Source organism: Heptranchias perlo, chromosome 30 (genome assembly GCF_035084215.1).
Source record: "Heptranchias perlo isolate sHepPer1 chromosome 30, sHepPer1.hap1, whole genome shotgun sequence".
NCBI lineage: Eukaryota > Metazoa > Chordata > Chondrichthyes > Hexanchiformes > Hexanchidae > Heptranchias > Heptranchias perlo.
The window spans coordinates 25,095,675-25,110,565 of NC_090354.1; the positions used below are offsets into that span (position 1 = coordinate 25,095,675).

Below are 14,891 nucleotides of genomic sequence, written 5' to 3' on the forward strand. Positions count from 1 at the left end.
TAAAATTGTTGGGTTTGTGAAATTTGAGGATGGCTCCTCTGATGGGCCAGCTAATGAGAGCAGTAAGTAGCAGAGTTATACAGACCAGAAGATCCCAGACTTGATCTCAAGTCTTTGCTGAATTGGCTGATTTGAGCTGGTGTGACAGAGGAGGTACAAATAGCCACAGGGTTCCTGGGTTAGGGAATGGAAAATCGGACAAACATCCTGCTCAATTGCTATCCAGCGACTGTGCTGATTGGTGAGAACAGGCTCAGCAATCATGCTCCCCATGGTGGAATAGTCTGCCAATCCGCATATGAGAAATGGCCACTTAGGCAAGGTGCCTGTGGAACTGATCCCTAGCAAGGAGTCGATGCCTTCAAGAGAGGAGAAGAGGAAAAAAATTGTAAGAAAGAGGATGATAAAAAAATACTTTCCCTTGGACTGTGTAGAAAGGAAAAACAAGAAATAGGAGCAGGAGGAGGCCATACAGCCCCCCGAGCCTGCTCCGCCATTCAACGAGATCATGGCTGATCTTCGACCTCAACTCCACTTTCCTGCCTGATCCCTATATCCCTTGATTCCCTTATAAAAATATTTGCATGGTCCTTAATTTCGGGAAAAAGATCTCTAAAATGTAGACAGCAGCATTAGACTGCAGAAACCACATCAATAAGGAGCACTCCTCAAAGGCCCAACATACACCAAGGAGGCTCAGTCATCCATTCCCCCTTGCTATCCTCAGCCACCATTAATGGTAAACCCAGCTTTGGTGTATTGAGCAGAGGTTCAAACTTAGAATGTATAATCATTGCAGTCTTCATTTTCATTCATATTTCACTAAAGAGTTTCCTTTCTGATGTGTGATTATATTTCTCTTACATTTCTTGCAGAACCACTGCCCTCCTGCTCTCCGTCAGCCATCTTGTATTGGTTACCAGGAACGCGTGCCACATGACTGGAAGCCTCGACTGGATTGACCAATCCCTCTCCTCAGCTGAGGAGCACATGGCAGTGCTGCGGGAGGCAGCTCTGGCGAGTGAACCTGAGAGGAACCTCATGGGGTGTGACAACTTCTGTCAGGAACAGTCTGCAATTTAGCCCCTGGCTGGTGATGGAACAGGGGGGGAGCCTAGACTTTCCCAATTTGGACAGCTCAGTTTTAACATACACCTTTTCTATCCACAGCAGTAGCACAGTTTAATCAATCTGTGAACAGTGTGCCTTGAAATTAATTGAAAACTGGGCTTTACTGTTCAGATGAGTTTGGACACAAAGATCAGATATTAATGTCAATTATAGTCCCAAAGTCTGCTTGATTGTTTACCTGATGTTTACAGTAAACACTTATGAGCGTCTTTGACGACAGCGTAGTTACACATTAACTAGTCACGTGCCCCCGTCTGCTGCTTTTTACCTCACTGTTTCCAGCTCTTTGTTTACAGCAGGTTTCATTAACCAAGTTTCTCCAGCGAATCCCAGGTTTGATGTTTCCTTGAATTGCTGTGCCTGAAAGTTTTAGTCAAAAACCTAAGGAAACAAATAAGTCACTGGAAAGAGAAAGTGGGTGTCCTTAGATTTTAACACGCATTGGGTGTGACTGAGATCAATTCTCATCTGCCAGAGAAAAGTTGACTTTAAACAAGATTAATTATTAACTATTTGTTTTTCTCCATGATAGTGAAAATAGACTTGATGTAGCGTTTACTTTCTGCCATCAGATGTTTCTAGGTTACTTCTAAGTCTGTTAAGGATTTTAGTGATATTGGAAATTTTTTAAAGCACAACTATTAGCAATATAAGAATTGTATGAAAAGTTGTTTATGTTGAAATTGTGCTACAGAATGTTATCAATGAGCACGCTCAAATGAGATACCTTTGCTATTTTACCATAGGTGTCGATCTGTTTTATTTTAAACAGGTTGATGGCTTTAAGATATCAGAGAAAAGGATTTCTTGAGAGCAGGTTTGTCACTAATATCACATGGTGTGATTTCAACCCAATTAGGTCGTCAGGGTGAATTGTGCGGGGCGGGGCTCACCGGGAACAATTGAGGGCACTTCAAATTAGACCCACTGCTCCAATCCGTGCTCCCACCAAGCAAATCTCCGATCTGCATTCCCGGGAACCGACACTCCATGTCCATAGCTTCGTATTGCACAATTACCCTTATTATGTTGTGAGAAAGAGGCCGGAATGTTTGATCCAAAGTGATGGCTAATCAAGAATGTGGCCTTGATTGTACCGTTGTTGAATTGTAAGCAGGCTCTCGTTTATTTAAAAAGTGAGCGTGGGAGCCATGAGTGTGAAAGCTTTTACCTTTCTCATTTGGAAGATCCTGGTAATATAGACGACCGCCTGGACTGTGCAAACACCAGTGGTACTTAAAGTAGTCAGATTGCGATTTGGGCTATTAAGGCAGGCCTAGTGAGTACATCTGTGTATGCTAATCATTCTAACTGCTGATAGACTTACTGCGACTTGTTGCCTCTTGTTCCCATTGTTACAGTGTTCAGAATGGAGCTTATGCCTTCTTCCTGATCTTGTGACATCCTTTCCCAACAGAATTTCTCCTGCTCCTCTACATTTGCTGAATGAACTCTTAAAGGGACAGAATCACCCTTGGGCATGCGTCAGAGCGTTGGTGCCTGAAATAGACGGGAGCAGCCCTTACACTGCGGAGCTGCCACCCTGAACACTGCAGCACATCTGCACGGCCCCAGTCACTGCACCTACTCCAGTACCAAGGTTTTGACATCCCGTTTGTGTCTTTATTCTTTTATTTAAACTACAATTAGAAACAATAAATTTGTCATGGCAGGGGGCCGCTGTGTCCAAACTGGATCACATGCAGTCCCCAAGCCATGGCAATGTGATCATCGAAGCTCAGGCAACTCAGCCCTTTTTGCACTTCCATTTTATATTTGTAGTTTGAATGTTGTGGGCCAGTGGCTTTGGAAAGAATGGTTTTTTAGCACTGTTGCTTCATTGGTGGATAAATCTCAAATCAGAACACCAAGATCTTTTTTAAAAATTCATACTTCAGGACGTGGGCGTCACTGGCAAGGCCGGCAATTATTGCCCATCCCTAGATGCCCTTGAGAAGGTGGTGCTGGGCCTTCTTCTTGAACCGCTGCAGTCCGTGTGGTGGAGGGTCTCCCACCGTGCTGTTGGGGAGTTCCAGGATTTTGACCCAGCGATGATGAAGGAACGGCCGCTATGTATCCAAGTCAGGATGGCGTGTGACTTGGAGGGGAACTTGGAGGTGATGGTGTTCCCATGCACCTGCTTCCCTTGTCTTTCTAGGTGGTGGTTGCGGGCTTGGGGAGGTGCTGCCAAAGAAGCCTTGGCGAGTTGCTGCAATGCATCCTGTAGATAGGACACCCTGCAGTCACAATGCGCCGGTGGTGGAGGGAGTGGACGTTTAAGCCAGTGGCTGGGCTGTCGATCAAGTGGACCGCTTTGTCCTGGATAGTGTCGAGCTTCTTGAGTGTTAGTATCAGCAACTTGAAACGGAAGCAAATTAAATGGGGTCTGAGATTAAACTTTATATACCATCTTCATAGGAACATTAGGAACAGGAGTAGGCCATTCAACCCTGCATGCCTGCTCCTACATTCAATTAGATCATGGCTGATCTGCACCTCGACTCCATTTACTTGCCTTTGACCCATATCCCTTGATACCCTTACCTAACAAAAATCTATCGATGTCTGTCTTGAAAGCTCCAATTGGCCCAGCATCCATGTCCGTTTGGGGGAGAGAGTTCCAGATTTCTACGACCCTTTGTGTGAAAAAAGCACTTCCTGATTTTGCTATCTGAATGGCCCAGCTCTAATTTTAAGATTATGCTTTTGTTCTTGATATCCACCACCAGAGGAAATCGCCCACCAAAGGCAAAAATGCCTGGACACCCCGGCACAGGGGAGCAGGTTAAATCCTCTACCACTATGACAATGCCCCATGGAAACACACAACGGTGGACAAGAGCCCTGGAATATTCATGAACAGAAGGTAAAAGGAAAAGCGAGAATATTGGACATGCACAGCAGGTCGGTCAGCATCTGAACTAGAAAGAGGATTTATCATTTCTGGTGCAAAATTGGGCTCGATTTTCGCACCCCCGAGCGGGTGCGTTCGTGGCGGGGGGGGGCTGAAAATCGGGGATTCCCGGAGCGGGTCTGGAGCCCGGCTCCAACCCGCCCACTTCCAGGTTCCCCAGTGACGCGCTGACATGCGCGCGCAGCCCCCGCATGTGGGACGCCGGCGGGGTGCCACTTAAAGTACTCATTGAGGTATTTCAGGTCGTTTAGAGACCTGATTAACATAACATTTTAGGAGGGGTGAGATTTTGCAAACAACAGGGACTTTTTCCCATACTGGGGGAAACACTCCCAGTTCAAATGGACGTGTTGCAGCCATCAGCCTGTGGCAGCTGCAAAGGTCCATTTGATGGTTGGGTGGGGAGGCGGGGAGACCCTCACTCATTGCAGGAGGCCACTCTGTCACTTTGGACAAAGTTTGGCCTCCACCACCCTCCTCCTAACAATAAAATGCACCAACCTGCACACTTACCCCGGGGTCCAGAGACATGTACCCACCTTGCGGACCCCCCGCAAATGTACATCTTCCGGATGGGGGCCGCCGTAGCTGCAGTCATGACCTCCTCGGAGGACGAACAGCATCACCAGCCTCGCCAGCCATGCCGTCCACCTCTGACACATGGAGCTCCACAACACAGTGCTGTGACACATCCACCTGCACAACAGAAGGGAGGGCAACGGCAGAGAGAGATGCGTCGCAGAGGGCACTACCCTCACCACAGGGTCTACAGACTGAGGCTCAGCTTCCTGGACCTCTCTAAGCAGCAGTGCACACGGAGGCTCAGAGTCACTCGACATGTAGTCGTGGACATCTGCAGCCTCCTTCATGCCGAGCTGCTCCCGGTTGGCCCGAGCACCATCTTCTTACCTGTCGCTGTCAAAGTCACCACTGCCCTCAACAACTTCTCCTCCGCATCCTTCCAGGGTGCCACCGGGGACATCGCCGACGTCTCTCAGTCGTCTGCACAAAAGAGCCCTGCAAATACACCTACACCCACTCTGCAGTGACACAATGGGTGTCATCAGTTGTGGGTCTTCATAGTGATCCTCAGGAAAGGGCATTATTGCACAAACCAGACAAGATTCGCAAAGACATGGTGACAATACAATATGTAATGTGAGTTGATCAGAAATTAAATATAGGTAAACACCATGACAAACCCTCAAACATCCTTGTGCATCCCCTTCATGCTCACGACACGTTTGCCTTGCGCTTCCTACTGCACATATGTGATGCATGCCCTGTGGCTGCAGCACAGGTAATGGCAGGTTGGGTGAGGCTGACTGTGAAAGAGATGCATGAGAGGGTGAGTATGAGATGGAGCCATGAGATTGTATGAGGATTGGGTTGAGTGGTAGTGGTGGGATGAGTACTGGCGAGGTGAGTAAGTGCAGGTAAGATGAGGATGAGCTTTGAGTGGGTGTGAGGGGTGATGTGATAGAGTAGTGTTGGCAGTGCAGAAGGAGATGTGGGGTGGGGGCGATGATGTGGCAGACGGAGTGTAGGGGAATGATTAAGTGTACTCACTTCGGCTGACCTACTTAGGTCATTGAAGCGCCTCCTGCACTGTATGCAGGTGCGCGACATGTTGGTGGTGCAGGTGACCTCCTCTGCCACCTCGAGCCAGGCCTCCGTGGTGGCAGAGGCAGGCCGCTTCCTCCCGTCCGCCGGGGGGAAGATCTCTGTCCTCCCCCTCCTCCTCACCCCATCTAATGATACCTGGAGTGAGGCATCATTAAACCTGGGAGCAGCCTTTCCGCTGGGCTGCTCCATGCTGTAATTTTTCCTATTTCCTGCAGCATCAGTCAGTGGAGGACTGCCCCTTTAAATAGGGCTCCTCCAGCTGACAGTCTATGCTGCGCATGCGCAGTCCGCCCGCTGCGCAGCTTTCCAGCGCGAAACCCGGAAGCAAAGGTAAGTGGATCCAATTAGCCTGCAATTCCATGCGGAGCACCCCGATTTCACTGGGCGTGTTACCCACGCGCCCAGTCGACCCTCCGCTGCGAAACTGCCGCCCTCCTAATATCGGGCCCTAAATGTGAGTTATTTAAAGCAGAACATTTTGGTAGCATAGTGGATATGATACTGGACTAGAAATCCAGAGAACGTGAGTTCAAATCCCACCATGGCCGTTTGAGAATTTTGAATTCAGTTTTTAGAAAAATTTGGAAATAAAAATCTGGCATCAGTAAAAGTGACAACGAAGCTGTCGGATTGTCGTTAAAAACCCAACTAGTTCACTGATGTCCTTTTCAGAAGGAAACCTACCATCTTTCCTCGGTCTGGCCTATATGACTCCAGTCCCACACCAACATGGTTGATTCTTCACTGCCCTCTTAGCCACTCAGTTATATCAAACCGCTACCAGCGGTTCAAGAAGAAGGCCCACTGCCTTTGCAGGGCAACTAGGGATGGGCTGTAAATGTTGTCCTTGCCAGCGACACTTTAATTCCTGAGAATGACTAATAAAAAAAAATCAAATGCAGAATTCTCTCAGCAAATGGCAACATTTATTGAAGCACAATGAACCTAGTCTAATTCTGAAAATAATTCGATACCCACTGGGGCAATAGGAGAGGCTTGGTGAGTGGCATTAGTATCTGAGCATATAGTGTGTATGTAGAAAGTTTAGGCAATCGCAGAGAAACACATCTTGTTATTTAGTCTGTACTGATGTCTCTTTAGCGTTAAACCTCTGCTTTGCTGTAGTGAGGCTGGTTTAATGTCTGATGCTTGCGGCAAATGTATTCAAACAGTGTTTACAACTTTTATTCTCTAAAGCATATAGTTTCTTTATTGCACTAGCGTTACTAAATACAGAGAAACCTCTATAAATGTAACAACTCTGATCACAGAAGACACTCCAAACAATGTCCATCCTTTTGCATTTTCTAAGAGTTTTTTTAACCCTAAAAGCACCCATTACCTTTGTTATGCTGTGCATGAAATTCACGTTTATTCAGCAGGGTGAGGATTAAGTGGTCCCCCTTTCTGTGCACACTGACGGCATTTCACTCAAAGGAACATGACTGATCTTTTAATCCCATGACCACCAGTGCTGGATTTGGTTTTCATGTACAGTATTGCCCTGTTGCATTTGGAGTCATGGAAACAGGATATTTTTCCTATGAAACGGGAAAGTCCTAGGAAAAGCAGGAGTATTTGGGGTTAAAAGGTGTGGAGCTGTCGGCTGTGCTTTGTGGATCAGCTCAGCTTTCAGGTTAAGTCTTATGGCAAGAAACTCTGGGAGAAGTTTGAGAGAGGCACAATTGGCAATGGGCTTTGGATGACAACTTTAAATACCTTCTAATCATTAAATATAATAATGTCCAATTCAAACAAAATTATAGACAATATAATACACATGTAGGACTTCTACTGATGGCAGTCACCACAAACAAGGAAAGAGGGAGACTAATAATTGTTTAAAAACTCAAGTCGAGGAGAACAACCTGTATGAAATATAAATCAACTTGCATTAATTTTTATACTTGTGCCTGTTTTTGCCTCTCTCCTGATTCTCTGGTGTTTTTCCTGAGCATTTTAGCAACCCTCTTGTCTTAATTTCAGTTTTGAATTCTCAAAGCTCATTTTCCCTTCTGTCCCTGGCTCCTTCCTCATTCCTCCCCACACCCTGCCCAGGGGTCTGTGAAACAGACGGTGGCTGACCTAGATACAGATTTAGCTCCTAAATCTTGATTGAATTGTGTGAACATCAGTGAATGAATGTTCAATGTCTTCTTGTAAAATTCTTTGGTTCACTACTTCATCTGAGGTGTTAACCCATTTTATTTTAAACTGCTCCGTTAAATAGTGAACAAAGGAATTTCATACCACTGTGTTAAATGTTGCGGCACTAATATTCACACAGCTTTGTTTTAGGCCCTTAATGTTCCATTCAATAGCGAAGAACAACACAGTATTAAATACGCAAATGTTTCACTCCATAGGATCAGCTCCTGTAAAAATAAAACTCAGATTTTATCAAATCCCTTCATGGCCTCGCCCCTCCCTAACTCTTTAACCACCTCCAACCCTACAACTCTCCGAGAACGCTACGTTCCTCCAACCAAGGCCTCTTGCGCATCCCCCAGTTCCTTCGCCCCACCATTGGTGGCCATGTCTTCAGCTGCCTGGGCCCTAAACTGTGGAATTTCCTCTTAAAACCTCTTTGCTTCTCCACCTCTCTCTCCTCCTTTAAGACTCTGCTTAAAACCTACCTCTTTGACCGGTCAACTGTCCTAATGTCTCCATCTTTGGCTCGGTGTCAATTTTTGTCTTATTACGCTCCTATGAAGCGCCTTGGGATGTTTTACTATGTTAAAGGCGCTACATAAATGCAAGTTGTTGTTTACAAGAGTCGACTTTCCTGCTGAATGGAAGGGGAATGTCCATGGGTCTTAAAGTCCATTTGCTATGGACGAGTATCCAGGTTAATCTATGGCTTTGGGTGGTCTGCTCTTCACATCCTCTGAAGGCAGATTTGGAGGCTGCAGTTTACATGTCAAGCATACAACAGTTTTAAGTGTCGGAGTAACTGCATTCTAAGGTTATTGGGCTGTTTCACTTATGTCAGGGATTGCTGGCACTTTGACTTGTGTATTACTAAACAGTGCTACCAGAGAGGTTACTATACCTCTCTCCACTGAACTACCAAGAACCAGGCTGATGCATCACTAACTGACAAAAAACGGCCTACTTCCCCACTGGACTACAGTTTCCTCCTCTTCACCACCCAAGGCAGTACCAGACACGTGGAAAACAAAATCTAGAGCAGAGGTATTTTTCACAGCCATGCTTTTAAAGGGTGATTCAGCCCAATCGCACTCCTAAGCAAGCCAAGGTAGCCCCATTCACGCCTGTTAAACTTCCCTCCACCCTCATGCCTCCTTCACCTCCAGAATCAACGACTCCAACGCTCTCTTCGCTGGCCTCCCTCCACCCTCCATAAATTTTAACTTGGGCAAAACTCTGCCCCACTTATCACCCCTGTCTTCACTGAACTCCATGGCATTGCCCTTCTCATTTCTGCAATCTCTTCCAGCCCTATACCTCCAACACTCCATTCTTCCATCTGTGACCCTTTGTGCATCCTCCCTCCTCGTTGTCCATTGGCAGCAATGCTTTCAGCCACCAGGGACCTACTTTGTGGAATTCCCTCCCCAAACCTCTCCGCCTCTCCAACCGCTCTCAAAGAAAGAACCTCCTTAAAACCCCTATCTCTTCAAATAAACCTTTGGTCATCCCTCGTAATCTCTCCCTTTTCTGCTTGGCATCTGTTTTTCTCATGCGCATGTTCTTTACATTAAAGATACTACATAAATACGAGCTGTTGTTGATCCTAAAGCATGTAACGCAAGTATATACAACAATGTCAGCAGGTAATTATATCAGTGTTTGCTCTGTAAATGGAGTCTTGCAGAGTAATTATTAGTAATTACAAGTAAACGCTCTTGCACCTAATTTCTCTGGCCTTGGGTAAGTGGAATAGGCCCCGAGATGAGCACTCCCAGGCCAGGCCAATGGGAACTCAACTTACTTTGATTCCACAGTGGTTTGATGTGGCAACTTGATATCACGGTAATGGTTTTCTGAGTGTGTCACATAAACAAAATGTACAACAAATGACCAACATGTGAACTCATATATAATTCTGAATTAAAAAATAAAGGATGGGGTAAATACAGTACATTTAGTGAATGGACAATTATGTCAGCTGGGTTCAGAGTTCACATGACCAGTCATCCCTAATAATCACATTCCTAAAAGCTACTCAAATTAAAAGCTAATGTCAGATTAGTCACTTTAGTTAATCACAAATTCTCACTGCTGAAAGCTGATCAAGCATTTTGTACGATGGAATGAATAATTACATTGCGATTACATGCTGAAAGATCAGTAAATGTTTTAGTCACAGTTTCTGAAGGTATGCATTTTTTTCAGTTTCCAATATCACTCAACACCATAAAAAGCAATACAGTAAAGCAATATGGATAAGGAAATAAAAATATTGCCTGATCTAATTTTCAAAATTCTTAAGAGACGCTAAATTGACAGTTATTGGGTCTCCTGATCCTTTATACTCAGTCCTGAGCAATTATGAGATTCATTGCTTTGCCTGACCCTACAGGGTGTGAAAGTCCCTCGTATAATAATTAATAAAGAATTTATGGCAGGCTTCATCTTTGAGCTATACTATATTTAAAGCACTTGCGGCAAGGTTAGAAATTTGAATATTCTTCTAAATTGGCAGTGGGCAAACGACATCTTTTGATGTGATAACCAAACAAATGTTTGTAACACAAGTCTCATGATATGGACAGATTCAGAGTTCTTGCTTTCCATGGCGGCCAGTAACAAATTAAATACCATTTTAAATACCTCAAAGATCCCACCATTTTAAAGACCTCAGCACAGTGGCTGTTCAGGGTCAAGATCTCCACATGGGAAAAACAAGAAGGAAACCAAACTTCAAACTTTTGAACTTTAGTACTCTTACAGATGTTTTATAGCCTGGGGTTACTGTAAATTTCCACCCCTGCTCATGGTATATATAACATAGTACACTGCATCTTATATTAAATGTTGCTTTTTTGTTCAAAGTTACTTTGTATTACTGATTGTGCCTTATAACAAACTCGGTTTGAACAGATTAATAAAATAGTTTATAGAACCAGATCCTATGTGAGAGGGTTTCTCTGTGGAATATGTTTTGCCGTAGTCAAAATTTGACTGGTAAAGCAAAGTTATGTAGCAAGAAATCAAATAGGCTTTTCTCTAGAAACGAGTAAACTTCACACCCAAAATGGTATTATTGCACAACAATAATTTTGCTCCCGTCCTCTCCTGAGGTACTAATTCTGTCTGGGAACAGTTCCAGACTATTAGAGCTTATGGTGTGTATGGCCAATTTATGGTGTCATTTTCTTGTCAGGTATGAGCCCAGACAGTCCGTGTTGACAGGTGTTCAATTTTAGTCTGTAGAGGGCATTGCACCGTAGGCCGACCTTTCCACATACATACTTTCCAGCAAAGGGTCACTGGCTGATCTTACCCCCTTCCTTGGCCCAGGGGAATAGAGACCAATTCTAACATGCTGCATTAGCTGAGAGCTGCTAACTCAGCAGTTTGTATACCCGAGTGCCACACCACTACATACAATACCCATAGAGCTCTCAGGGAAGCATGCCCACATTTCATTTTGACATCTATTTAATATATTTTATGGCATTCAGACCAAGTGGACACACTCCACAGAAATAACATTGCCCAGTTCCGATATCAGACCTGGGCTTAGTTTTAGCATTTCGAAGATGGATTCTAGTAACTCTGGCTTTGTCCTCAGAAACACCGATCCCCTTATCCTTTGGCTGCATTTACGGTTATTGGTTGGCCAATGTAGTAAACATTCATCAACAAACCTCTTTTTTGTAATTTTCTCTCTCTTATCAGCCTCTCCCCATCATGTTTCCAGGACTGCCTGTTCTTCATCTACTTTTGATGCTACTTGGCCTCTCCCTCCCTCCTGAATCATTTCTTTCTTGATCCCTCCCACCGAGAGGCAGTGTTTCACTTCCATGAATGGCCTGGCTGACATCTGCTGTGAAAGATGTCGATTCATAGCGCCCTCCACTCATTAGTATAAATGACCCAGTATATCTGGAACCAACAGCATCTGAGACCCACAGCAACGTAGGCCTACGACTCTGTGGTCAGGTCAAGCGCTCTAATTATTTGTGAACTGTTGTTATCTAGGTCAATGCCGCAGGCAATCTGTGCACTGCAAAGTTCCTCCAAAGTAAATGTGGGACCGCAGTCCTCTCTCATGTTGCCACAGCACAGCTCAACATTCAATAACCAACTGAAAAATAAAAGAGGGAAAAACATCACATGAAGGTTGGACTCCTCAGAAAGGAATAGTTTAAAAAAATAAAAGTGCTTTTAAAAGAGTTTTGACATATAGATTCACCGTTAAGTCTGTGAACCTTGAACTACCCTTTTTACCACCCACAATTTAGAAGAATTTGCAATTATTTATATGTTCATGTCCTCAGGATGACCCCAAGTACTTCACATCCAATGACTTATTTTTGAAGTGTTGTTACTGTTGTTATCTAGGCCAACATGACAGCTAATTTACACACAAGGTCGCACAAACAGCAATGAGAAAAGTGACCAGATCATGTTTTTGGTGATGTTGGTTGAAGGGCACATGTTTTCCAGGACATCAGAAGAACTCCCCTGTTCTTTTTCGATTGGTGCCATGGAATCTTTTACAATCTGAACAGGCAGACGGGATCTGGGTTTAACATCTCAACCAAAAAACAGCACCTCTGACAATGCAGCACTCCCTCAATACTGCACTGAAGTATCAGCTTCGGTTTTGTGGCTAAAAGATCTAGGCTCTGGAGTGGGACTTGAACCCACGACCTTCATGACTCAGAGGCAAGAGTGCTACCACTGAGACAAGCCTTATAGTGAACCAAGGCTGCTGAAAGAGATGAGTTTTTTGGTGCTGTTGAATCTTCCACTCTCACAATTGCCTTGATAATACCAACCCAATCTGCACTGTACTCTATGAGATGGAACCAGCCCAATGGGAACTTTGATTACAGAAAACATGGCATTCACACAGACCAATTTACTCACATCCTTCACAAAATATCTTCATTCAGTTTTAATACGGTGCATATCATAATTGCACTAATAGTTTGATACAGCCTCAACAGCAAAACTTCCCAGGGACCCTGACAATAAGATTTAAAACTGTACATAGAAAAGAGATTTAAATATCACAATTTCAGGATCCAAAATTTCGAAAACTCTGCAAAATATTTCTTTGTGATAAACAGCGTTGCTCTGAGGGAATCTCAGAGCCTTGGGTTTGCTTCTTTTAAACCTGCTATTGGTGATCCTGTATGCAGCACGCACACAATCAGATCACAAACAGGAACTTAATGAATGCTCTGTGGACTGACAGAGGAATTAATATACTTTCAGAAACCCCTCAAAGTGTACAAAGTTTTTTTTTAAAAAGTAAAAACTTTAAAAGCTGCATAAGTATAGTGTCCAGTAGTGAGACATTAGAAGGCGCCTTTATATTGGTTTCATGGTGTATTAGTGCTGCTGGCTTACGATACTGTGAGATTACACACAATGTGTGTCTTTCCTCATTGGGACTGAGATGGTACTTGCTCCTCACTCTTTATTTCATCACTAAGGCAGCCTGATAAAATGGATCGACTGATTTGTCTTGCATCAGGAAGGTGGGTCACTTTAAAGTCAGAGTTGAGGCTCACACGTGAAGAGTAGCCACTTGGATGAGGTACCGGAGGAGCAGTTAGTGTCATGGAACTGGACTCCAACAAGAGTCAGCGCTTTCAGGAGAGGGGGAGGAAGAGCGGAGGAAGAAAAAACTTCAAAAGAGAATATTATAGAAAATGGAGCTTCCTCTGAATTCAGCAGAGAGGTGATTGACACAATCCCTTGGAAGCACCGCAGACACTAGAGGCTTGATTTTACAATGGTGGTGGGTTGGCAGCGGGGGTGGGGGGTTAAGGTGCGCGTTGTAAACCCGCATGAACAAAACTTACCATTTCCGACACGATCGCATGTTGGTTGCTGATGATTAACGTCTTCTCTGGGTTTCAGGCCCGGCAACTAGCCTGATTGACAGGCTGGCTGCCGTCAGGAGCTGCAACGCGAGGGTGGGGGGGTGAGAAAGAGAGAGAGCGCGACTCGTCATCCGGCGCTGGAACGGAAGATCCGGGGGAAAGAGGGGAAGATCGGGGGGGGGGGGGGGGGAGAAGTGGGGAAGATCGGGGGGTGAAGAGGGGGATATCGGGGAAAATTGGGGGTGAAGAGGGGGACATTGGAGCGGGAGACATCGGACTTCGGAGCAGGGTGCAAAGGGCAGTTAATTTAGTGTTTTCACTTCCTTCTATGGTTTTTTATTTAATTTATTTAGTTTCTTGTTCCCTGATCTGGCAGCCGTGAATCAGAAGCAGTGGGTAAGCCCCTCAGATAAGTTAAAAATCTTTCTAATCACTTAATCTGTCACAGGTAAAGTGCCTTAAGTACCTCAATGAGGTACATTTGGCTCTTTAATTGTCATCCTGCCAGCTTTAATTGCCGGCGGGATTTCCGGAATCCAGACTCCCGCGCACACGGGTGGGTCTCTGGGAAACTCGGAAGTCGGCGGGTTGTTGCCGGCTTCCAAACGCGAATGGGATTTCCGCGTTCCTCGGAGCTCCCCCCGCCCCCGCAATTGCCTCCTAAAATCACCCCCCCCCCGAGGAGTGAGACATTAGAAGGTGCTTTTACATAGTTTGTTAATGCCACTGGTTTATGACACATGGGTCTGGTGCAGCCCCTAAGTAAAGTTGTAAGACTTACTGAGGCTGGCAGGCAGAAAGATCCTTTTTATTAAATATTGTCTCTTCCGGATGATCGGTCATAAACCCTTCAAGGACTGGATTAACACATCACACCATAACAAGAAGTTCAACAGGATTCGATTATCTGTGTTCATTCAAACAGCGGGGCATTAGCAAATAAAGCCTGGAAGCTACTGTGAGCGAGTGAACATTTAGAACAACCCTAGCAAATTCCTTTCTCCACTATGTTAACGGTGATGTTAACCTGGCTATTTAAGATACATTAATACCTCTGTTGAAACAGCAGGGAGGAATATTAACATGTACGTTAAGCACTCACACACTAACATCACTCAAAGTAATCTCCAACTGTTAATACTGCGCTGATCAACTCAGTATTTGAATGTCATTGAATATCCTGGCAGGTC

At 44.8% G+C, this 14,891-nt stretch overlaps 1 protein-coding gene across 2 annotated transcripts in view; it reads left to right on the forward strand.

Moving 5' to 3' along the window:
• Window positions 1-10,765, forward strand: part of tmem98 (transmembrane protein 98) — a 44,662-nt gene extending 33,897 nt beyond the window's left edge. For both annotated transcript variants that reach the window (XM_067969072.1, XM_067969071.1), the window contains exon 7: window positions 876-10,765. In XM_067969072.1, coding sequence (XP_067825173.1) covers window positions 876-1,083 — 208 coding nt within the window. In that variant the 3' untranslated portion in view covers window positions 1,084-10,765. The remainder of the gene's footprint in view (window positions 1-875) is intronic.
• The last annotated feature ends 4,126 nt before the right edge of the window (window positions 10,766-14,891 follow it).